The following is a 25182-nucleotide window of genomic DNA, read 5'->3' on the forward strand; positions in this document are numbered from 1 at the left end:
CTTCACCATAATGGTCTTTTATGGTTGCAGATGCATTCATTTATCTAATTTTAACCTTGAATCAAGAAAAAGCAAAAAAGGGGCACAGAAGACTCTGGAGCAACAGGGACACATCTCCATTGTTCTATTTCTTTTTTAATTTTTTAAAATGCTTTTGCTTTTATCAAAGTTACCCATACACATAATTTACACAGTCAATAGTTCAAGGAAAGTAGTTTCCTACTGGTTTCCCCACTTCTTTCCTCAATCCAGAGGCAATGATTTTAGCTGGTTATTTTATCATTTTTTCTCTATACTCCTTAATATATTTTGTGTTGCTACTTCTTCAGTTTTCAATTTTAGGAGTATCTATTGACTTTTCATTGTGAAACATAAGGACTTAAGCTCTACTCCTGGAACCCGGTCCTCCCACCCACACTTTGTATCTCATGTATTCCCCTATCCTTCCAAATGTAAAGAAAATAAAGAAGTGTTATCACCTAATTATCCAGGTGACAGGAATATGGGGTTTACTACATTACTTTCTTCTTTTTTTGGTGTAAAATTTTAATATTTAAAAAGAAAATTCAGCAACACTAGTGAAATATGGGAGAAAAAGTAATATATTTTATCTTTGCATCAAGTAATATATATAAATTATCTAGAAGGAATGAAATATTAAATTTACATGACTGAAATTTTCACATAATATAATAATATATATATCTAAAACTTTTTCACTTTATAAAAATTTCTTCAATGTAATTTTAAACTAGGCCACTTTATTTTTATTTTATATTGGAGTATAGTTGATTAACAGTGTTGTGTTAATTTCAGGTGTACAGCAAAGTGATTCAGTTATACATATACATGTATCTATTCTTTTAAAAATTCTTTATGCTAAGATACTTCATAATCTAAATAAAATTTTTTTGAGAGAGAGGACCAAACTACGGGACTGTGACAATTTTGCTTTATAGCTTTGTGATTTTCCTAACACAACAGATGTGCCTACTCTGCCAACTGCAAGAGAAGCCAAAGTGACAGAATAATTATTACTAAAACTCAGTAAGTTTGATCAGAGATAGGTGTTCCCTGCTCCTCTATGAATATCTACTTTGGAACTAAAACACTGGCCACTGAATTTCAGATAAAGAACCTAATAAAGTCTTAATTAAAGTAAAAGCATTTATAATCACTTATTTATTAAGGAAAATTAGAAGAATTATCTAAATTAGGCATGTAAAATGCTAAATTTGTCATCTATCCTCATTAGGGCAGCAATGTTCCCTCTCATAAACTACCAATAAATCTTTCATTTCCTTTATCCCTCCCACATGAAATCATCATACTATGGATTTTAAGATTATGCAGGCATAAAATTTCTATATAAAGAAATACATATTATAAAACTTTTACAGCATATTCAAGTAGAAGCAGCTTGAGCTGTATAAATTTGTCTCACTGTAACCCTGTTTCAGATCCTCCATCATCCAACTGAAAGACAGCAGCTGAGAAATGGTGATCACAGTTGCTCCGATCTATTAACATCGCCCATGGACACAATTCTGCAGCTCCTTGTAATTGACACTTAAGAGCCAGATGGGAAAGTATCAGCCTATACTCTGTGAATGTATAGAACTAGCCACGGTTCTAGTCATTCCTAGCTACCATGATCTGGATTAAGAGTTTAAGGAGTTTAAGAGTTGTCTTTTATAAAACAATAGCGTTTAGGTATGTAATTAACTTCTTAAAGGCAATGGATACCTGTTGCAAATAACTGCCAAAAACATATTATAGGGACCTCCCTGGTGGTGCAGTGGTTAGAAATCCACCTGCCAATGTAGGGGACACGGGCTCCAGCCCTGGTCCAGGAAGATCCCACATGCTGCGCAGCAACTAAGCCCGTGTGCCACAACTACTGAGCCTGAGCTCTAGAACCAGCAAGCCACAACTACTGAGCCCATGTGTCACAACTACTGAAGCCCTCATGCCTAGAGCCCATGCTCCACAGAGAAGCCACCGCAATGAGAAGCCCACGCACCACAACGAATAATAACGCCTGCTCACCGCAACTAGAGAAAGCCCATGCGCAGCAACAGACCCAACACAGCCAAAAATGAATAAATAAATAAATAATTTATATTAAAAAAAGTACAACACTTAACATATCATCTAGAAAACTCCATTCTAAACCTCAAATAAGCAGATGCCAAAAGGAAAAACTAATCTTAATTAGTTTAAGTAAACTCTGAAATTTAGGCAACCACCATGATGCAAAAGAAAAGTAGCATGTGTTACAGTATACACGCACCAGGGACTCATGCAGGAAAATATGGTTGAAATGGCTTTTCACATTTGTACAGGTTAACAGTATTTTGAGAGCTAAGAGTCACAGAATGAAATTTTATCCAAAACTAAATAGTTTAAGTTTCTAAACTGCAGTTATTTGTTACCTATTTAAAAATGCATTTTATAATAGAGCAACTGTTTAAAAGCAAAGATCAATGGAAGAAATACTGAGACAGTGATTAGCAGTGAAAGCACAACACGTAACATTAGAAGAAGCATGAGAAACAGGTATCACTGGAGCACTATTTCAAAATTATTAATGTGATTATCCATTTTACCTTCCTTAGCACATGGCCTTTGCCCATTTCAACCCAGCTAGACAGGTGATTAGAATTTGTTCCAAAATAAATAAAAGAAAAAAAGCACCTTATAATCAACTTTAAATATGCAGAACAGATATATGAAGCAAGAGAAGAGTTTTATAAGCCAAGTTAATATCCTGAGGTTTAATAAATTTATTTACTTTGCCCTTTAGCATGTCAATAATCAAGCTTGGAGGATTCCTATAGCATTTACTTCAAAGTACAGAGAAAGTTCCCTTTTGCAACCTTAAGGCTTAGTTACTTGGTTAGAATAAGGAGGAAAGAGAGGTTAAAGTAAATTTTACTTCTTTCTAGCCAAAAAAGTTTGGAGATGAAAGGAGGAAAAAAAAGTGTGTCCCAAGGGAGATAGGTGTGTTAGCTAAATCAGAGTAATGACAAAAGTATTATTTTGATTCTCAAAAGAAACTGTCTCTCTAGGTGTCCCTGGCACCAAATAGGGTATGGTCCATTAATATGGCCATGCTGTGTGGTTTAGCTTTCCCCAAATGCCCTTAGTTCTTATGTGATAGAAGCCAGTAGGATGCCAGGGGCCAGAATGGAGGTTATGGTAAAGTCTCAGAGATATGAAAACAGAGAGAACTGAGGGGTGGCCTGATCAGGAGGAGGTAAATAAATGGCTGATGCTCCACTGAAACACCGTCCAAGTGGAAAGAATAGATCAAGAGTTCACTAGCCACCCTTCCAGATCGGTGGCCCTAAGTAAACTAAGTGAACAGGTAAACAAGAAACTCACACTGGAAATCAGAAAAGACAAAGATACGATGTAGTACGATCCCAACTTTTCCTCCTAACATGGGGTTACGTATGCCATACTCTTACTTCGATACGCAAAGATGCCATCTTAAGGAAATAAGCAAGAGGATGGGGACCAAGGATTGTTATAAAAGAGGCTGGGTACTAACTATGGAAACTAATTAAATTACCAGATCAAACTAAGGTTTAAAATAAACTGGTTGCCTACTTAAAATTTCTTCCTTTAAAAAAAAAAATTTCTTCCTTGAACCAACAAAGAAGACTAAATCGGCTATAGATAGATAGCTACATATTCTCTGCAAATCCCAGGTACAATGTAAGTGAATTTACCACCATAAGAATTCCAAAAGTGAGAAGAAATATACACATTAACAATCAGCTATATGTGTGTGTGAATTATATACACACACAACTATAAAAATTTTCCCAGCCTATTAAACAGAAAATGAAGGCAATGGAAACTATGTCCTATAAGAAAGGGTAAGATGTTTTTACATCATTTCTCAAACTAACATAAAATGTACTTATTGAAGTATTGGGGGGAAATGAAGATCCATTCTAAATGAGTTCTAGTTTTTTAATTTGACTTGATTTTCTGTTGAAAGGCAAAGAAGATATTTTCCTAACATGATTATTAAAAGAGAGTAAATACTTGTGCTTCTACAAATGTAATAACCAAGGTAAAAAGAAAACGAATCTATTAGGAATTACGGAGTTATCTACTATTTCTCAGACTGCCATCAATTCTGGGAGACATCTACTACCTCTTTTTTTTTTTAATTAATTAATTTATTTTTGGCTGCGTTGGGTCTTCGTTGCTGTGCGCGGGCTTTCTGTAGTTGCGGTGAGCGGGGGCTACTCTCCCTTGTGGTGCGTGGGCTTCTCATTGCGGTGGCTTCTCTTGTTGAGGAGCACGGGCTCTAGGCGCGTGGGCTTCAGTAGTTGTGGCACAAGGGCTTCAGTAGTTGTGGCTTGCGAGCTCTAGAGCGCAGGCTCAGTAGTTGTGGCACGCGGGCTTAGCTGCTCTGCGGCAAGTGGGATCTACCCAGACCAGAGCTCGAACCCGTGTCCCCTGTATTGGCAAGTGGATTCTTAACCACTGTGCCATCAGGGAAGCCCTTTACTACTTCTTCCACATCAATGCCAGGCACACTCTAGCCAAAGAGATTGGCTTATATCCCATTAAATACAGTGATATCTTTGTATTTTTACTAATTAAAATTTTCATTTTTTCCTTCAATCACCTAATTAGCATAATTTTCCAAGCAGAAACACTAATTTGGGATTTGTAAAATCACACTTGGTTGTAAACATTCACTAAATTATAACTTAAGATTCTTCATAAAAGTTGTTTTCATACTTTCCATGAATTAAATGAAAATAAACTATTATTTTCTCTATATTTAAATAACATGGTTGACAAACAGGTATAATGTATATGCTTTTAGGGCCAAGAAGTCTCACAAACACAGAAATGGATAACTTAAAAAAATTTTTTTAAACCTTTTTAATTTCATTTTCTACATGGAATTAAATGTACTTTATGCAAGTCCTACAAAAATCACTATCAGCTTCCTCAGTGTGAAAACAGGATCACAAAAGAAATCAGAGTTTTAATTAAAACTAATACTTTACTATTTCTCTAGTAATGTGCTGAAAAATTAAATTTTGGAATGTATTTAAACTAGCACCAGTTTCTTTTGACCTTTAAAAATCACGTACTTTTATCGTTTGCATTCTAGGATGATGAAAGAGAAAAAAAATCAAACATGTAACAGCTCTTTTTGTGAAGTCTCAAGAAACATAAGAAAAATTTCCTGGTCAAATTACAATAAAAACACAAAACATTAAACCTTTCTTGCTGGGCAGCTACCTATTATGTTTAACAGGCTTGAAACAAAATGTGTCAGAGATCAAGAGTAAGTTATCTGATATGTCAAGTGCATAAGGTCAAAGGTCCAATTTTATTAGGTCAGAGGTGGTATAAATAAAATCTTATATGTCAAAGAAGAAGGGTCACAGATAAAGTGTATATAATATAAAGACATCACAGATGACAAGTAATAACTTTAAGTAGAACAAGTATGTTTACTATAGATACCTTTGCTGATTAAAAATGACGTGTTGTGTAAATATAAAATTGCCTTTCTGTATTACACAACTACATTGCACACTTGTTTTCAGGAAAAATGGGCTATAACCAAGAATAACTACATGAATTGAGAACTTAAAGAAAATTTAATACTTTTATACTGAAACAGTACACAAAATGAATACATCGATCAAATCTCAAACCACAACAGCTAAACATCAAACTATGCTTTAGTAGCTAAAAAAGTTAGATAATATTACACATTTTTCTTCCAAAGTACATGAATTAAATATTCTTTCCTTCTCTACTTCTCCATTGAGATAAAAACACATAAAATTTAGATTCCAGTTTACATAATAGCAGTGCTCCACAAAAATTTAAAATATTTTTTTGTAAATTGAATAATATATTTAGTTTTTTTTATTAAGAAGACTTAGTTACAAACAATTTTTATAAGTGGAAGAATTTCCTTTATAATGGGAATAATTAAATTCTAATTAATGAAGCAATTGAGAATTTTTTTTCATAGTGGAACACACATAAACTTGACTCTAGCTCTAAACAGTAAACTTAAGTAGAGAATGGGGATAATCACATGAATGATTCAAGTTAAAAAAAAAAAAATTCCATGTTACTCTCTCTTAAAATACCCATACGATTTGATTAAAAGGCAAAAAAATTATTTCAGGTAAACTAAATAGATGATTAGTTCCATTTTTTATTTCACCTTTATTAATGGTACCTAAAGCCATTCTGTATAACCTTTCAGTTCAACTCAACTAAATGAGTTCTTATTAAATACCATACTATGTGTCAAGCATTATGTCAAACAATGGCTACTAGAGAAATTAAACATTTAAAGACTTCCAATTTCAGCCACAGTGACTGGCTTATACTGGACTAATCTTCCAACTCCAAAAGTTGCACAAAATATACAAAACATCTATTTAAAGGCATTAAAGAACAGCCAACACAGCCAGAACTTGAGAGACCATGATCCCTAAAAGGAGGGAAGCACATGAGGCGAGCTCCACATTCACTCTGGATTTTTCCCTAAGGGCTTATGCCAATTTTTGGCATGAGAGAACAGTGCAAGGTGAAAGTGGCAGTCTTACTAAGCTGAGGAGACAGAATTTGGTTTAGAGCTGTCAAAATAGTTGGAACTTGAGGGGCAAAAATCCTTAAAAGGAGGAATCATAAAGAAGTGAGCCAAATTAACCATGTGCAATTTCCCCTCAAACACTGGTCATATCCAGAAACTTAGGAGAAAACAGCAGCTTTGTTCCTCCTACCTAGGTAAGATTTATTAAGAACCATCCACAGAATCACCCCTGCTTTCTGACAGCATCCATTCCAGAGCAAAGTCCCACGTCCTTGAACACTCCCCCCAACCTCCAGATCACCTAGCAAAGATCCAAATCCTATAATAAGTCCTTTCTAACACATTATTGAGAAACTATAACTTCCCATAGTGTGCATTTTCCCTTCTTTTAACAAGTCAATAAACCTAATTTTATTCAACTGTAGATGTGTTCCTGATGGTCTTTGCCTGGAGAGCACTGACAAAAACCCAAGAAAAAGAATGAACTATAGCTTCATATAAATATTAGGGATCAATCTCACAGACTTAAGGATGAGTGAAAGAAGCCAGGTACAAAAAGTACATACTGTATGATATCATTTATATGAAGTTCAAGAACAGGCAAGACTAATTGATTGTGCTAGTAGTCAGAGAACAGTTACCTTTTGGGGGCACGACTGAGATGGGGCATGAGGGAGCCTTCTGGGGTTCAAGGAATTATTTATGTGCTGATATGAGTGGAACAAATGTAAAAATTCATCAAGCTATATACTTTAAATTTGTGTATTCTATTAATATATGCTCTACTTCAAAAAAGAGTTAAACACACATGTGCACATACACACAAGTACTGCCCTCAAAGAACCACAATAACCTTTCCTGGACATCTTAAAAGATGCTTGACAAACATGAATTTCTCATCTTTGGGTATGTTTAGAAATTTTCTATTAAAAATAGAACCAACAAATTCAGAGATTAGTAATGTCATACATATCTCAATAACAGTCGAGTGAAAAACATTTATAAAACTACTTATACAAATCTAAATTCCATGTAAATAGCAATTATAGGTAGATACATAATGCATTTCCAAAAATTTCTAAGTATTGTACTGATACAAAATTATCAACTTATATGATTTTTATATTGTTAACTGTTTTCCAAGAAACATAGAACATCACTAAATAAAATTATTAAAAAATTTAAATTATTAATATTTTTAAATTATTAAAATACCATAAACCTTTTTTTGCACTGAAATTATATAAACAGTATTAAATTCTTATTTCTATGTTTCTTTTAATATATATACTAAGATAAGGACATTTGTATACTATATTGTAGTAGTTATTAAATATTAAATATAGTTTTAAATAATCACAGAAATACATATGAACATGGATTTCTTCATAATAGAAAAGAACATAGAAAGTACTCAATAAAAGAACAAAATTAAAGCTTACCACTTCCTCATCTGAAAGTTCACGCCCTTGGATGCTGCTATTTTCTCTCACAGCTTGCTGGTGTTTTTTTCCTTTAATGTGGCTAAAAAGATACACCTCTGAAGAGATCTAAAAGCATAAAATCAGAGCAATGTAATGAACATATAATTATATCTTACTTTAAATATTACACATTCTATCCAGTATACTATATGCAAGTTGCGATCACTCTAGCATTTACATATTAGTCTTAAAAATATTTTCTTTAGAATACAATTATGAGAATCCTCTAGAACAGGAGTGCCCAACCCCGGGTTCGCGGACAGTTACTGGACCTCTTAGGAACTGGGCCGCAGAGCAGGAGGTGAAAGGCGGCAGGTGACCGGCCAGCGAGCAAGCGGCTTCATCTGCCGATCCCTGTCGCTTCCGTTACCATCTGAACCATCCCCCCTCCCCCGTCCGTGGAAAAACTGTCTTCCACGAAATCTGGTCCCTGGTGCCAAAAAGGTTGGGGACCTCTGATCCAGAAGACACATGGTCAAAAAGGCATGTCATCAAAGCCAACCTTAACAGAGTATCATTTCTTCTAAGTATCAAGGTTCAAGTTTCAGCACTGAAAATGTTCCTTTTCTTCTGTGGTCATAATACCCAAAAATATTGACTTGGGCTATCATTAAGCAGGTATACATCCATTTTAGCAGCAACTGCATGCTTTGGTTCTTTGCACTGCTACTCCTAACTGCTGATACTATTTTTGTACTACTTACTTACTTTGCATAAAAATCATGAAAGAAATCCATGGTAGTCAGCAGATGCCTTAGTATGACTTTTAAAAGAGTGGGAGAATATATTTCCATAGTTTAATAAACTTTAGTAAATAAATTATAACGTATCGTAAAAATACTGATACTGACAACCTACCGGGACATTGCAGAGAGAACACTGCTTCTTTCTTTCATAAGGGGTCAATTTGGGGGCATAATCAGTATTTGCATGTCGTCCACTGCTTAACTCAGCAGCTTTTTCTTTTCTTTGCTCAATCTGTTCCATGTGCCTTCTAATGCTTTCATCATGCTGTAAATGAAGTCGAAGTGTGAGAATACAGAAATTTATTCAAGTTATACTGAGAACTTGAAAAAGTAATATTTCCATTAAACTTTCTAATATAACAAAATGTCTTAATTCAGTATTAACTTGGACAGTGAGGACAAGAATCTACATAAAGCCCTTTAATATCTCCTACATGCACAGTAACATTTCCTAAAGTGTACTTCATGGAATTACACTGTGGGTTATTAATAAGTGTTGATATTTTGTGGAAGAGGTTCTATGGTCAAATAAACTTGGAAAATATTAAGTTAAAGCTACTTACTTACTCCAGCTTGTCACTGTGCATTATGACTCAATAAACCTAGCTTACACTAAGCAACATTTTACACACTTATTTGACGACAACATACTTTTGAGAAGCACTTCCTGGAACACACTATGGGAAATGTTGCCCCACAGGTAAAGACCAAGCTCATCCTCACAGCACACAAGGCCCATCATGACACAGACCTTTACCCACATCGACTCCAGTGACTTCCCAGAAAACAAAAAATAAACCAACTAAAAAACACTATTTCAGACTTCTGACTTTGTGCTCATACCACTTCATACGGCTGGATGCCATCCCACCCATCTACCTATTCAATTCGTCTTTCTTTCAAGATTCAGCTCACAAATTATTCTCTAAAATTATTTCCCTGACTTCTGAAATTCTTCATGTTAGCTTAGTATCCTCCTCTGTACTTTCATAGCACTCCATAGCACTCTATCCATATGGAAATTATCTGCTTAGCATCTGAATCTCACACTAGATTGAGTTCTTGAAACTGAGAACCATGTCTTACTCATCTCTGTATCCCCATGCCTAGCACAAGACTCAATAAATATTTGCTGCATTAAATTTAAATACATGATAAAGTTCTAGAGCTATGCAAATAGTAAAATAGGGTTCTCTACTCCCTGGAATTTACTACCCCCTGTGAAAACCCAACATGTAAATAATTGTGACACAATGTAAAATATTCATACTGCTAGAAACTACTAATGGTAAAGATTTTCTAGAAAATATCAGCTTATCATAATCTCCCAAGCAACAACTGTGCAATTCATAAACATTGAAATAATCTTTTAGTTTATTTCTAAATAATTAAGTCTATGAATATAAGAAAGCTAGTAGCAATGTCTTCAAGTCATTAACAAATTAATTACTAAAATCAAGAAATGCTAAAATTCCTTTACATTTTTTCTGTCAATTGCTTTATCTTACTAAAATAATTTCAGTTTTCAGATAGTTGAGTTGGAATTGATCATAGCCAAAACCATATGTCTTATTCTCCAAATACTGATATTAGGAATACAAATTAATTCAGTTTTTTTAAAAAGAAATATGACTGATTCTTTTCTTTTTTTAATAAATTTATTTATTTTATTGATTTATTTTTGGCCGCATTGGGTCTTTGTTGCTGCATGTGGGCTTTCTCTAGTTGTGGCGAGTGGGGGCTACTCTTTGTTGCAGTGCGTGTGCTTCTCATTGCAGTGGCTTCTCTTGTTGCGGAGCACAGGCTCCAGGTGCACGGGCTTCAGTAGTTGTGGCTCCGGGCTCTAAAGAGCAGGCTTAGTAGTTGTGGCGCACGGGCTTAGTTGCTCCGTGGCATGTGGGATCTTCCCGGACCAGGGCTTGAACCCATGTCCCCTACACTGGCAGGTGGATTCTTAACCACTGCGCCACCAAGGAAGCCCTAATTCAGTTTTTTTTTTTTTTTTTTTTTTTTTGTGGTACGTGGGCCTCTCACTGTTGTGGCCTCTCCCGTTGCGGAGCACAGGCTCCGGACGCGCAGGCTCAGCGGCCATGGCTCACAGGCCCAGCCACTCCGCGGCATGTGGGATCTTCCCGGACTGGGGCACGAACCCGTGTCCCCTGCATCGGCAGGCGGACTCTCAACCACTGTGCCACCAGGGAAGCCCCTAATTCAGTTTTTATACAATTAATTAAATCGATAAAATTTTAATCTCATGCTACATTAAAATAGCTCTAAAATTTCAAATTAAAATATATAATATTCCTACCTTGAGCTGAATTTTTTTCTGTAGCTCTTCCATAGCTTCTTGTTGAGCAGCTGTGAGTGCTGCCAATCGTTCTTCCCTGTCTCTATAAGAAGATATTTAAAAATTATAAACTCAACTGCTTGGAGTAACAAATTTCATGAGGTTAAAAAAATACAATTAGGACACATAGGCTTATATGTTCTAGAGAGTTTTTTAAATTATTTTTTTCTGAATGCCTATTAAGTGTCAGATATATTATTGCTCATTAAACATTTGGGAAGCAACAGACATTATTATTTATAAAAGTAGGTTTCTGGACCCAAGAATGGGTTTAAATACTAGCTCTGGGCTGTCATTTAAATATGGTATATTGAAAATATATATTTATCTCTTTTCCTTTCCAAAAACCTATAAAACAATATGAAAGGAATAGAAAAGGCAAAAATTCACAAAGACAAAGAGAATACGAGAGGAATCAATCACAAACAAATTATAAGACATACAAAGAAGTATGACCATGTTTAAGAAAAATGCAGTCAAATGAAACTCTCTGAATGAGGCCATATGCTAGATTTATTTGGTATTATAAATACATTATAAGAATTAAAAGAAAGTATGCCAACCTAAGGAAAAATATTGTGACAATGATTCAACAGATAGAGAATCTCAACAGAGAAAGAGAAAACGTTTTTTAAGAACTTTCCAACGAAAGGAACTAGGAGTCCTTAAACAAATGGCTTTCTAGGGATGGAGCAGGGAAAATATAAGATGAATTTGAAGCATCTTGCAGTGCCAGGAAGTAAGGAAGTACTCAAAAACACAAAATGATGAAGTATGTCAAAGGCAAGCAGGGGTCAAACGAAAAAGCTTCCAATGTCCAAAGGTGAAACAATTTGAGCAACAAAATAAATACCATAATACTGTTTGTAACCCATAGTATAATACAAATATAAACGAGTTCCCGTTGACATAACAAAGGAATTTAATAAATAAATGGGAGAACAAATATCCTGTACAGAAGAACTGCAAATAATTTATGTATGAATTCGTGTCTCAAGGAGGTAGAGAATAACTCCCCATCTCTTCAGCATAGGCTTGCTTCCAAGGAGGACAGCATAGGGAAATTTTTAAACTATACAGTGGAGAAATCTGACAAATACTACCTTAGCCAGGTGATCAAGGTTAACAAAATCAGTGATAAGTCAAGGTGACAGTATGAACCTTAGACATTTTAAAAATGGTAATTCACATTCACCTCTGTGCTCTTCCTCCCAAAACCCATAACCTCAGTCTAACCATGAGAAAAACATCAGACAAATCTTAAGAGAGGAAAAGTCTACAAAATACCTAACCACTACTCAGAACTGTCAAGGTCATCAAAACCATGGAAAGTTTGAGAAACTGTTACAACTCAGAAGAACCTGAAGAGAAATGACAATTAAATATCTGAAGAAATAGTGGCCACTTTCCATATTTTATGAAAAGCATTAATGTACAGAGTAGGATAATCATGAAGAGAACCAACCTACTGGTGAAAAACAAAGTCAAAAAGAAAATTTTGAAAACAGGAAAAAACCCCCAACAACTCACCATATACAGAGGAAAAACAGTATGATTAATGGCTGACTTTTCATGAGAAACAACAAAAGTAAGAAGATTCAAAGTACTGAAAGAAAAACCAAGAATTCTAAATCCATTAAAACTACCATTCAAAAGGAAGCCAAAATAAAAATATTCCCAGATAAGCAAACACCAAGATAATTCAATGAAAGCAAACCTGCCTTACAAGAAATACTGAAGGAAGTCCATCTAGCTAAAAAGATATGCCAAAGGGTAACTTGAATCCACAGAAAGAAATGAAATACACAGGAAATGATAAATAAGAGGATAAATATAAAGGAATCTACAAATACATTTTCTCTATTATTCTAATTCCTTTGAAAAATGTGGGACTGCATTTAAAAAATCGTAACACTATATTGTTGAGTTTATGACATATATAGATGTAATATATATGACAATACAAGAAGAAAAAGACATAGTGCTATATTGGAACAAAGTTGTTCTATTTTACCAAAATTAAGTTAATTTTAACGTGAAGTAGTTTGTGATAAGTCAAGATGAATACTGTAATAAAGAAAGCAAACACTAAGCAAATAACTAAAGTAATACAGTTTTTAAAATCAAGAGAAAAATGTAAATGATGCCCTAAAAAGTACTGGTTGAGGGACTTCCCTGGTGGCACAGTGGTTAAGAATCCCCCTGCCAATGCAGGGGACACACGTTTGAGCCCTGGTCCGGGAAGATCCCACATGCCGCAGATCAACTAAGCCTGTGCACCACAACTACCAAAGTCTGGGCGCCTAAAGCCCGGGCTCCGCAACAAGAGAAGCCACTGCAATGAGAAGGCCAGGCACCGCAACGAAGAGTGGCCTCTGCTGGCGGCAACTAGAGAAAGCCCACACACAGCAATGAAGACCCAACACAGCCAAAACTAAATAAATCAATAATTTTTAAAATGTACTGGTTTAACAAAAAAGAAGACAGTAAAGGAGAAAAAAAACTTGAGACATACAGAAAACAAATATCAAAATGGCAGACATTAAATTCAGTCATATCAATAAATTACATTAAATAAGAATGGACTAAACAATCAAAAGGCAGAAAATAGAAGGCCAGATATAAAAAGAAACCTCAACTATATATAAGTGACACACTTTAGATACAAAGACACAAAAAAATGTTTCCCTTTAGACAGAAAAAGACATATCATATAAACAATAAACATGGCAATATTTAAAACATAAAAAAAATTGACTTTAAGACAAGAAATATTTTTTTAAAAACCCAACGAGGGATATTTCATAATGATAAAAGGGTCAATACTTCAAGAAGTTATAGTAAGTATAAATTACATGCCTGTAATACTAAGGCACCAAAATACATGAAGCAAAAAACTGTCAAAACTGAAAAGAGAAATAGACAATTCAGCAATTATTTTTGGAGATTTCAATAACTCTATCTCAAGAATTAATACAACTAGACAGAAAATCAGTAAGTATACAGACGACTAAACACTATCAACTAACTTTATTTAACTGACATTTAGAGAACACTCATCCAAAACAGCAGAATACACGTATTTTCCAAGAGCACACAGAACATTCCCTAGGATAGTCTACATTCAAGACCATAAAGTAATAAGTTCAATAAATTTAAAAGGACTGAAATCATACAGAAAACATTCTTCAACCACAAAATATTTAATTAGAAAACAGAAAAACGGGAGACATTCCAAATATTTGGAAACTAAATAACATGCTTCTGAATAACTCAGGAATCAGAAATCATAAGAAATATTAGAAAAAATCTTGAATTGAATGAAAATAAAAATACAATGTATCAAAACTGATGAGATGAAATTAAAGAAGTGCTAAGAAGAAAACTGGTAATTCAAATGCTTATATTAGAAATGCAGAAATATCTAAAATTAATCAACTAAGTTTTGACTTTATAAAAGTAGGAAAAGCAAAGCTAATCAAATCCAAAATAAGCAGAAGGAAAGAAATGATAAATATCAAAGTGGAAATCAATGTAACAGAAAACAGAAACGTAATGTAGAAATTCAAAGAAATCAAAAGCTGGTTTTTTGGAAAGATCAACAAAATGTACAAACCTTTAGCTAGACTACCAAGAGACAGAGAGACAGAAAGACAGAGACAGAGAGGAGAGACATAAATTAGCAAATAAGGAATGAAAGGAGGAACATCACTACAGATCATGTTAAAATTAAAATCCTTATAAGGAGCTATTAACAACTTTATAAAAATACACAACTTAGATGAAAAGAACAAATTCATAGAAAAACACAAATTACCAAAGCTGACTCAATAAGAAACAGAAAAATCTCAATAGATTGATAACATGTTAAGAAAAATTTATTTGGTAATTTAAAGTCTTCCCCAAAAGATAACTCCAAACCCAGATGGCTTCACTAGTATATTGAACATTTAGCAAGAAAAAGTAACAATCCTACACAAAGAGTTTCTGTAAATAGTGGAGGAAAAAACACTTCCCATCACATTCTCTGAGGCTAGGATTGCCATGACATGAAAGCCAGACAAAGACATCACAAGAAAATTACACACCAATATCCCTTATGAATACATCCTTAATAAGAATTCAACAACACATAAAAATGATTTTACACTATGACCAAGTGCAAATTAACCCAGGAATGTAAAGTTGGTTTAATATCCAAAAATTAATTAATGTAATAAACCATATTAATAAAAAATGAAAGCTACATGATCATCTCAGTGAATGCCCCCAAAGAAGCATTTATTTAACCAAATTTAAAGTACATGCATGCTAAAAACTCTCAATAAACTAGAAATAGAAGAGAACTTCTTCAACCTGATAATGAGGATTTATGAGAAACCTACAACTACATCATACGTAATAGTGAAAGACTGAATGTTTTCCCCCTAAGATCAAGAACAAAATAAGGATATACAATGTCACAACTTCTATTAATGTTATATTGTAGGATCTAGTCAGTGCAATAAGGCAAGAAAAAGAAATTAAAGACATCTGTATTAGAAAGCAAGAAGTAAAACAATCTCAATTTGCAGAGGACATGAGCCTTTATGTAAAATATCCTAAGGAACAACAACAGCAAAAAAGAAAACACTAATAGGAAAATACGCATAGGAAAGTTGCGCAAGATCATAAAAAATTATAAAATAAAATATATAAAAAATTGATTGTATTTCTACATACTAGCAAAAATACTAACAAAAATGAAATAAAATAACTCCATTCACTATGGCTTCAAAAAGAGTACTTAGGAAAATATTTAAGAAAAGAAATGCAAGACCTATTTTCTAAAAACTAAAAAATACTGTTGAGAGAAATTAAAGCAGATAGAGACACATACCATATTCATGGATCATATACAATATTGTAAAGATGGCAGTTCTTCCCACAATGACTTATAGATTCAAGGCATTACTATAAAAATGCTTGCAAGCTTTCTTTTTTTAGAAACTGGCAAGCCTACCCTAAAAAGTTATTTGGAAAGCAATTCTGAAAGAGAACAACAACATTAGAGAACCTACATTAATTGATTTCAAAACTTGCTATAAAGCTACAGTAGTTAAAACAGTGTGGTGCTGGAGTAAGAATAGACATGTAGATATCAAAAGAACAGGACAGAGTCCAGAAATAAACCCTTACATCTATGATTAATTGACCGTGAACAGGCAGCAAGGATAGTCTCTTAAAAGCTACCCTCTTCAACAAATGGGGCTGTTCAACAAATGGATATTTATATGCAAATAAATAAATTTATATTTTTGATTCATACCATACATAAAAGGTATCTTAAAAGGAATTAAAACCTAAATGTGTGTCAAACTGAAAAACTATAACATTTTGAAGAATATCTTATGACACAGGGTATAAAAGGATTTCACAAACAAGATCAAAAAGCACAAATCAATTTGGCCAATTAAATGCTTTTTCCTGGGTCTTTGAATCTTAAACAAGTGATTTTAAAATGTAGGGATGGCTGAGTGTCATTTAACATAATCAGGGCGGCAACATGTTGACCAGACCGTTTCTATCAAAAGACCACTGCCGTGGCTCCTGGGACCTAGTATCTGATACTTGACCATGTCCCAGCCTGGTCATCTAACCACCTATGACTTTCGCTCCCAATATTTTACTTAAAATTTACTTTGCTTAAGTTAGCCAGAATCAAATTCTATTTCTTACAACTGAAAATATCTTGAAATATCAAGTTTCCCATCCAACAGAAATTTTCAAAAGTTTTCCATTTTGAGTAGGATGGCTTAATTCCTGGAAATCAAAATTCAGTATAACATTTCTGTATATGTAACACTTTCTAAAAATTCTACATGACGGCAAATAGCTTCAAGACTTGATTTGAATATGCTCTCACTGCAAATGTTCATCAGGATCAAAATCAAGATAGCAAATGAAGTACCTAGCTCTTTCCCGGGCAGCATCTTCCCGGGCTTTTTCCTTTTCTTGCCTCTGTTGCTCAATTCGGGCTTCTTGTTCTTTCCTCTTCATTAACAATTCTTCTACACGGGCCTGCCGTTCTGCTTCTAGAGCTCTCTTACGTTCCTAATGTCAGAAATATTTTAAAAGATGTTAGAATTATGTGTAAGATGAAAATGATTAAAGGTGACACAGCTTTGACATATACTTATATATTCAAGCCAAATAGATCCCTGGCTTCTCATTAGGTATGCTTCTCAGAATTTAAATAAAATCAAATACCAATACTATCTGGTTTTCATATGTCATTTACCAGTGTTACAAATAATTAGAAGAATAAATGCTGGGCTTCCCTGGTGGCGCAGTGGTTAAGAATCCTCCTGCCAGTGCAGGGGACATGGGTTCGAGCCCTAGTCCGGGAAGATCCCACATGCCACGGAGCAACTAAGCCCGTGCGCCACGACTACTGAGCCTGCACTCTAGAGCCCGGAGCCACAACTACTGAGCCAGCGTGCTGCAACTACTGACGCCCACACGCCTAGAGCCCATGCTCCGCAACAAGAGAAGCCACCGCAATGAGAAGCCTGCGCACCACAACGAAGAGTAGCCCCCACTCGCCACAACTAGAGAAAGCCCGCACGCAGCAATGAAGGCCCAACACAGCTAAAAATAAATAAAATAAATTTATTTAAAAAAGAATAAATGCTATTTTAAGCAGATACTATCTTATTAGAACCTGATACATATTTTATGGTTAATCACTTCTAAAGCCTTGTGTTTGGACATGGTTATAGAAATAACAGAACATGATGAAGAAAGCATAATTAACAGATTTTATTTCTGAACTAAGCTTCCATATAGGACTTAAGTGAAGAAAAGCTTGTGGCAGGGAGAAAGAGGCATTGTAATATAGCATAGTGGGTAAGAGAGTGGACACTGTATTAGATTCCCTGATTTTGTTTCCTGATTACATTATTTACCAGCTGGGTGACCCTGGTCTAGTTATATTATATATGTGACTTAGTTTTCTGGAAGACAAGTAACAATAGTGCTTATTTCTTAGGATATTGTGAAGAACACATGAGATAATACATGAAAAGCACTTACATAGGGGTTGGCATATACTAAATTCTCAATAATTAACATCATCATCATCATTAATGGAGAAGATACTTCATTAAAATACTGTGATATACTTCCTGTGTATTTTTGCCTACTAGGAGTACTTAGCTAATTTTCACCATATTACTAGATGTATTGATATATTTCTTTCAATTCACCCCCATCCCCCAGGGAGCTCACACAACATCTCCCTGGTCCCTACTCTTTATGATAAATGGAACACACTACACTGATCTAGGCTCTAGTAACCACTACTTACATAGCCTTGGGCAAGTCATTTTACCTTAAAGAGACCCAGTTTGCTGTGAGATCTAAATTATTAACACAGGTAAGTACTTAGCAAAGTGTTTAGTACATAGTAAAGTGTTCAGTAAATGAGAGCAGAAAAGAAATGCTAAAGCAGTTTCTGTTTAGATAACACTGGGGAGAGATGCTAATATTCCTAATAGTTAACTAAGTTACTAATAAGCTCACAATGCTAACTTTATATCTACAACAAGCTGTATCTACCCAGGGGAAGAAAACCTTTTTAAAGTAGTAACACAAAAGTGTCCCTATTTCTTTTCTTTCTTTTTTTTTTGGCAGGGGGCCTGAGAACTAGAGGGAATGCACTGAATTCATGAGAGCACATCTGACAGATCATAGACTGTTGCAGGTGGGCAATTAAATTTTAAATATAGTCTTTACTTTCTAACATACTATTCATGAACTGGTTATAGCTATTTCTCATTACTAAATATAACATGTAGAAACTTTTTTAGTTATATACTCTCTGAAAAACTCAAGAGTAAAAAACAATCAAACCTGGTACAGAAAATTTTCTCCAATAAAAAACATGAACAGGGACTTCCCTGGTGGTCCATTGGCTAAGACTCCACACTCCCAATGCAGGGGGTCTGGGTTCAATCCCTGGCCGGGGAACTATTCCCTCATGCATGCCTCAACTAAGAGTTTACATGCTGCAACTATGAGTCCACATGCCACAGCTAAGAACTCCACATGCAGAAACTAAAGATCCCACATGCCGCAACGAAGATCCCATGTGCCACAACTAAGACCTAGTGCAGCCTAAAAAAATAAATAAATATTTAAAAACACGAACAAAAGAGTTTTCCCTTAAACTCAAATTTATTTTTAAAAAATCTGCATTATGTCTGAAAACACAACTTTCACACTAAAATGCAAAAGGTTAAAGCATTAAATATAAAGAATTAAACCAGAACTTTTCATTTCATATTTTATAAAACCAAAATCTTGAGGGATATACTTTTAAAAATTATAAGTTGGTCTTATAAATGAAATTTATTAATATTATATACAAACAATTACTTTATGTGTATGTGCAATGTAGCTACGTTATACGCAAAAATATGATGTCAACTTGCTGATTGTTTTTACGGATATAAGAAATACTCCAACATTGTACTAATAGAAATAACTGGACTTCAAAAAATATCCAATCTTCTAATTTCTGTTTTTAATAAGTGGAAGAGAAAATTGGTAACTGTATACCTAATGAGTAAAATTAGTAAATTCATCTAGTGTTTTCCTTTCTAAAATTTAAGTTTCCTAAAGATAGGAAACTTTGTACCCCACAAAAGCATCTTGTACAGGGAAGGAGTTCGATAAATATCTATTAAACAAATGAAGCGTAACTTTATAATATTCATTATAAATCTATATACTCACAAATAAAAAGCATAAACCTACAGCAAATGAACTGTAAAGATATCTAACTCTCAACCCTTCTGAAACCTCTCAGACTCCCACGTACCTTGTTTCACTGTCAACGATGTGTTTATGGCAGCCTAAGAAAGGATTTTGCAACCCCGCCCTTTACGCCTACAAATCAGAAGATTAGGGCAAGAGGACAAGGCAGAATATCTAAGAAAACTGGGCTTAAAACTAATCCATCAATAATTTATATGGCAAAAAAGGGAAATTGAGAATATATGACGGCAGCATTAACTTAGTATTTCACTTACAAAAAACAAGAATCACAATTGACTTTAACAATTTAACATTTATGTGAATGTTTCAAGAATAAAAGTAAAGCAGATGGAGGGCCTCTGAATTCTTTATTAAGTCAATATCTTACTATTATTGTATTTACAGAATGTTTGGCATTATCTCCTTGCACATATAGTAATGACTACATATTTAAAAAATTTTTAAATTTTATATATATGTTATATATTACCAATGAATTTTTCTAGTATCAGTCATCTCGATTAAACTTATGTACATACATTTTAAATTTTTCACTGAAAATTAAATCCATAGGAAATTTCTACATTTTTAAAGATAAAAATAAGTCTGAGTAGTCAAAAAAAATTTTAAGTGTTAGTGAGTTCAGAAGATTCCTTACTACTTTCAGAAAATAACTGCTTTCCTTTACGCCTTAATAAATGTTCCAAATTATAAAACAAGAGTCGTCATTTTTAAACAGAAGATAACTGTTATATTTCAAATCTTCAAATCTGCAAAATAAATGCAGAAAAAGTAACTAAAGATGTCTACTCAAAAATATACAATATTACTCATATATTTCCCCCCAAAATCCAGGTAAGAAGTTACCTCTTCCACTGAACTTTCCCTGACATTCCCCTCCCACCAAGAGAGCTAATTATTCCCTACTCTGTGATACCACTGTAACCTATACAGTACAGGTTTCTATTACACTTTCACACTATGTTGTATTATTTGCCATAAAGGCAAAGATCATATCTCATTTATTTCTGAATTATTAATGCCTAATGGTTGCTCAAAAGTAATACACAATTTTCAAAATAATAATTTTTTTTAACATCTTTATTGGCGTATAAAAAAATAATTATTTTTATAAATTGGTTTGATGCAGAAAAAGAAAGAGCAATAAAGCTGAAGGGATGGCTCAAATTAAAAATTCAAATATCCTATTTCATTTACTCATTTAAGAATGTTAGTTAATGAGTAATTAACTTTTAAATGATAAAAATGAATTTTTTACTGTTCCTTTGAGAGGAAAAGCTAAAGTTTCTCTAAAAGTAGTATCCTGTATTTTTAAACATAAGTTAGCTTGACACTCAGATTAAAATGAGACCTTGAACTCAAATCAAATAGAGATTGGGGTGAATATGGGACTGCTTGCTAGTGTACAAAAAGAGCATAAAGTAACCAATAAACTTGAAAACTGTAATATTTTAATTTCCTAAAATTACCAGTGACATGAAGAAGCATGAAACATTAATAACATCCCTAGCTTTTAACATAACAACAAAGCTCTTCATGGTCAGGTCCCTAACTCTACATGCCATACTCACTCATCTCCTGCATAGAATGCCTACTTTGCACCATTTACGACTGTCTCAGTTTTCAAAACTTAGTTGAGGCACCGCCTCCTCCAGGAAGCTTTTCCTGATGTTCTCACGTCTTTGGCACTCTCAATTTGAGTAACAGGTTCTCCTTTGTGCTTCCAAAAACGTCTTTACTGTTATACTAATCCTACGGGTTAAGATTTGTTTACATATATGTCTTCCCATTGAGATCAAGGATATATCTTTTTCATGTCCTTGAGCAAAGCACAGCACACAGATTATAGCAGTAATTCAATAAACGATGACTGAATGAATAAACAAATAAATATTAGTCATAACAGATAAAGTATGTCTGCATCCATATTTGATCTTGAGGAAGATTTAAATAGTTTAAAACCATCACTAAAGTTTATGTGTTAAGTCTTCTTCCCATCCTGAAAATGGTAGCTAACTTAGGGTATGCTACAGAGGTTAAAGTACCTGATGACACTGCCCAATATATGACAGGTGCTCCTTGTCATAAACATAAAGATTGCCCAGTTACTAAGGCTATATACATTGGTTCAAACACAATCCATTTGTAAGGGAAGAAAGGAACATATTCTTGCCCAACCCAATTAGAAAAGAATAGATAATAATCTGTCCAGAGCAATTTAGTCCTTCATCTAGTTGAGACTAGAGATTCAAATTGACAAAAACACTGATACCCTTTCTGAAGGAGTACACACTGCCTTGGCAATCAGACTTCCCATTTCCAAACCGTGCTACACTAAACCATGCATCCTTGGGAACACAGACTTGGTCTTACTCCTTTTTGTATCCTCAGCACCTGGCTCAGAGCCTAGAAATGGCTGGTGCTCAATAAATGCTTGCTGAATAAAATTCTACCTGAACAGCTTCATCACGTGCTTGCTTTTCTTCCTGTCTTCGCTGACGCTCTTCCTGTAACTCATTAAGCCTCTGCTCATATTCCTTCAATTTTGATAAAACATCATGGCGTTTGTTCTGGGCTTCGAGGGTATTTATAAAGGCAATTTCGTTTACCTGCAATAAAAAAAAAAGAGAAAGTGAGTTTCAAATCAGGTTAATTCTAAGGCACATCACAAAAATATGAAACTTAACAGTCTTTATATAATAATACAAACCAGTTTTAAGGCATAGACCAAAAAATGAACGACTTATAGTCTTTTCTTTCAATACTTATCCCCCAAATGGATAATAATCCAGTGTACATAACAAACCCATAGGCCGCAGTAAGAAGTGATTTAGAGAAGTGGTCCCCAACCTTTTTGGCACCAAGGACTGGTTTCGCGGAAGACAGTTTTTCCACAGACAGGGGTGGTGAGAGGATGGTTCAGGCATTAATGCGAGTGATGGTACAGGCGGTAATGCAAGCGCTGTTCAGGTGGTAAGGGAAGTGATGTGGAGCAGCAGATGAAGCCGCTTGGTTGGCCGCCACTCACCTCCTGCTGTGTGGCCTGGTTCCTAACAGACCACAGGACTGCTAACGGTCCGCGGCCCGGGAGTTGGGGACCCCTGATTTAGAGTAAAGGTCTGCCATTGAAATATATTTTTTTTATTGAAGCATAGTTGATTTATAATGTTATGTTAGTTTCAGTGTACAGCAAAGTGATTCAGTTATACATATACATATATTCTTTTCCATTATAGTTTATTACAGGATATTGAATATAATTCCCTGTGCCATACAATATGACCTTGTTGTTTATCCATTCTATATATAATATCAATAGTTTGCATCTGTTAGTCCCAAATTCCCAATCCAACCCTCCCCCTTGGCGACCACAAGTCTGTTCTCTATGTCTGTGAGTCTGATTCTGTTTCATAGATAAGTTCATTTGTGTCATAGCTTAGATTCTACGAATAATGATATCATATGGTATTTGTCATCTCTTTCTTACTTCACTTAATGTGATAATCTCTAGGTCCATTCACGTAGATGCAAATGGTATTATTTCATTCTTTTTATGGCTGAGTAATATTCTATTGTATATATTTAGATCTTCTTTATCCATTCATCTGTCAATGGACATTTAGGTTGTTTCCATGTCTTGGATACTGTAAATAGTGCTGCTATGAACATAGGGGTGCATGTATCTTTTTGAATTATAGTTCTGTCCAGATATATGTCCAGGAGTGGAATTGCTATATCATATGGCAACTCTATTTTTAGTTTTCTGAGGAACCTCCATACTGTTCCCCATAGTGGCTGTACCAATTTACATGGTCACCAATTTTGTAGGAGGGTTCCCTTCCTTCCACACCCTCTCCAGCATTTGTTATTTGTAGACTTTTTAATGATGGCCATTATGACCAGTGTAGGATGGTACCTCATTGTAGTTTTGACTTACATTTCTCTAATAATTAGTGATGGTGAGCAACTTTTCATGTGCCTGTTAGCCATTTATATTGTCTTCTTTGGAGAAATGTCTATTTAGGCCTCCACTGAAATGTTTTTAAGAGACAAATTAAGATTTTTATAGAAACCATTTTATAGTTACTTAATATCATTGTGATTTGACATTATACAAGTTACATTAATTTTAATAGGTATGTACATTATTCTAATGAGTATGAGATGACAAAACTTAAAGTAAACAAACAAATCATTTTTCTTCAACATACACCAAATAAGTGACAATTAGGTACAAGATATTAAACTATATACCTCATCCTCAACTTCACATATATTGAGTCTGAACAGTCAAGTTTTGCTAGAGATTACAGTTTTTTTTAATAGATCTTTATTGGAGTATAATTGCTTCACAATACTGTGTTAGTTTCTGTGGCACCACGAAGTGAATCAGTCATACGCATACACATGTCCCCATATCCCCTTCCTCTTGAGCCTCCATCCCATCCTCCCTAACCCACCCCCCTAGATCATCACAAAACACCGAGCCGATCTCCCTGTGCTATGCTGCTGCTTCCCACCGGCCAACTGTTTTACATGCAGTAGTGTATATATGCTGATGCTACTCTCACTTTGCCCCAGCTTTGCCCTCCCACCCTATGTCCTCAAGTCCATTCCCTATGTCTACCTCTTTATTCCTGCCCTGCAACTAGGTTCATCAGTACCATTTTTTTTTTTAGATTCCATATATATGTGTTAGCATACAGTATTTGTTTTTCTCTTTCTGACTGACTTCACTCTGTATGACTCTAGGTCCATCCACCTCACTACAAATAACTCGATTTCATTTTTTTTATGGCTGAGTAATACTCTATTGTATGTGTCATGTCTTCTTTATCCATTCATCTGTCGATGGACATTTAGGTTGGTTCCATGTCCTGGCTATTGTAAATAGTACTGCAATGAACACTGTGGTACATGACTCTTTTTGAATTATGGTTTTCTTAGGGTATATGCTCAGTAGTGGAATTGCTGGGTCATATGGTAGTTCTATTTTTAGTTTTTTTAACACATCTCCACACCATTTTCCATAGTGGTTATATCAATTTACACTCCCACCAACATAATTAAATGAAATAGAAACAAAGAAAACAATAGCAAAGATCAATAAAACTAAAAGCTGGTTCTTTGAGAAGATAAACAAAATTGATAAACCATTAGCCAGACTCATCAAGAAAAAAAGGG

General features: G+C 34.5%; 1 protein-coding gene across 2 annotated transcripts in view; it reads right to left on the reverse strand.

Moving 5' to 3' along the window:
- The window catches only part of SCAPER (S-phase cyclin A associated protein in the ER), a 493827-nt gene that overhangs the window by 288629 nt on the left and 180016 nt on the right, over positions 1-25182 (reverse strand). For both annotated transcript variants that reach the window (XM_030874887.2, XM_030874885.2), the window contains exons 16-20: positions 22452-22607; positions 17129-17271; positions 11140-11221; positions 8944-9096; positions 8044-8151 (exon numbers count right to left, since the gene is read on the reverse strand). In XM_030874887.2, the coding sequence (XP_030730747.1) occupies positions 8044-8151; positions 8944-9096; positions 11140-11221; positions 17129-17271; positions 22452-22607 (642 nt within the window). The remainder of the gene's footprint in view (positions 1-8043; positions 8152-8943; positions 9097-11139; positions 11222-17128; positions 17272-22451; positions 22608-25182) is intronic.

Source organism: Globicephala melas, chromosome 2 (assembly GCF_963455315.2).
Source record: "Globicephala melas chromosome 2, mGloMel1.2, whole genome shotgun sequence".
Classification (NCBI taxonomy): Eukaryota; Metazoa; Chordata; class Mammalia; order Artiodactyla; family Delphinidae; genus Globicephala; species Globicephala melas.